Below are 1,009 nucleotides of genomic sequence, written 5' to 3' on the forward strand. Positions count from 1 at the left end.
CGAGGTTTTCACTGAAAAGCTTGTCGGCTTTCATGAACAATGAGTGTGTACCGCACTGAGCAAAGTATCTTGTGAAACGAGTGGACGATACGTATGCTCGCCACAACTAATGAGACGCAGTCATCAAGGTTATGGATCGTGGATGCTATGACAGCTCGTGAGTCGCCGATTGTGCGAGTCACACTCGAAATGTGCCTTCTTAGTCACCCAGTTAGTCTCAGCTTACCGCCGCTCATTTGCATTTATCTATGATGGCTTCACGGACTTTCTCCGCTGTTTTCGTCGCTCTCTGTGCTTTCCAGGACATCAATTCCGTGACGGGCAACGCCAATGACTGCGACACAGAGTGTGCCACAACTTACCCTGGGTCATATTGTAAGTATTGGAAGACGCCGAGCACCTGCTTCGGCTCGGATGCCCCGTGCTTCTGCGGCCCGAGTGGACCGACTGAGGCTCTCCGAGGTTCCACATCCTCTGCTGCAGTCACGGATGAGGTCACTGAGGCCGCTACAAGCGAAGAAGGTACGACAGCAGCTCCCGAAGCAACGAGTACGACTGGTTCTGAAGCTACTGTCGATGCCACAGTAGCGGCCAGTACAGCTGCTGTGACCGATGAGGTGGCTGTCACTACTGCACCTCCTGTGACTGGCGAAGTGACCATCAGCACAGCAGCTGGGGAAGCTCCCGGTAGAGACAAGGATGACTCTGATGCTACCACCAAGGTCGCTACGGAGGCTGCAACTGTCACGACTACGATCGGTGCTCCTGTTGAGCCTACTACTATAACATCCCCTTTCCCGGTCAGCACAGCTGCTGTGACTGATGAGACTGTTGATACTACTGCAGCCCCTGTGACTGGCGAGGTTACCATCACCACGGCAGCTGGGGAAGTTCCGGGAAGAGACAAGGATGATGCTGATGCTACCACCCCGATCGCTACTGAGACTGCGACTGTCGCTACTACGATCAGTGCTTCTGTTGAGCCTACTACTATTATGACGTCCCCTCA

The 1,009-nt window shown here is 53.9% G+C and overlaps 1 protein-coding gene across 1 annotated transcript; it reads left to right on the forward strand.

Moving 5' to 3' along the window:
* Positions 1–251: 251 nt before the first annotated feature.
* Positions 252–800, forward strand: Pmar_PMAR027158 (conserved hypothetical protein; the record flags this gene model as incomplete). The annotated part of the gene is made up of 1 exon (XM_002768428.1): positions 252–800. A coding segment is annotated over one exon (549 nt), but the record flags the coding sequence as incomplete, so codon positions are not given.
* Between the last annotated feature and the right edge of the window lie 209 nt (positions 801–1,009).

The sequence above is a fragment of the Perkinsus marinus genome, assembly GCF_000006405.1.
Source record: "Perkinsus marinus ATCC 50983 genomic scaffold scf_1104296968344, whole genome shotgun sequence".
Taxonomy (NCBI): domain Eukaryota; phylum Perkinsozoa; order Perkinsida; family Perkinsidae; genus Perkinsus; species Perkinsus marinus.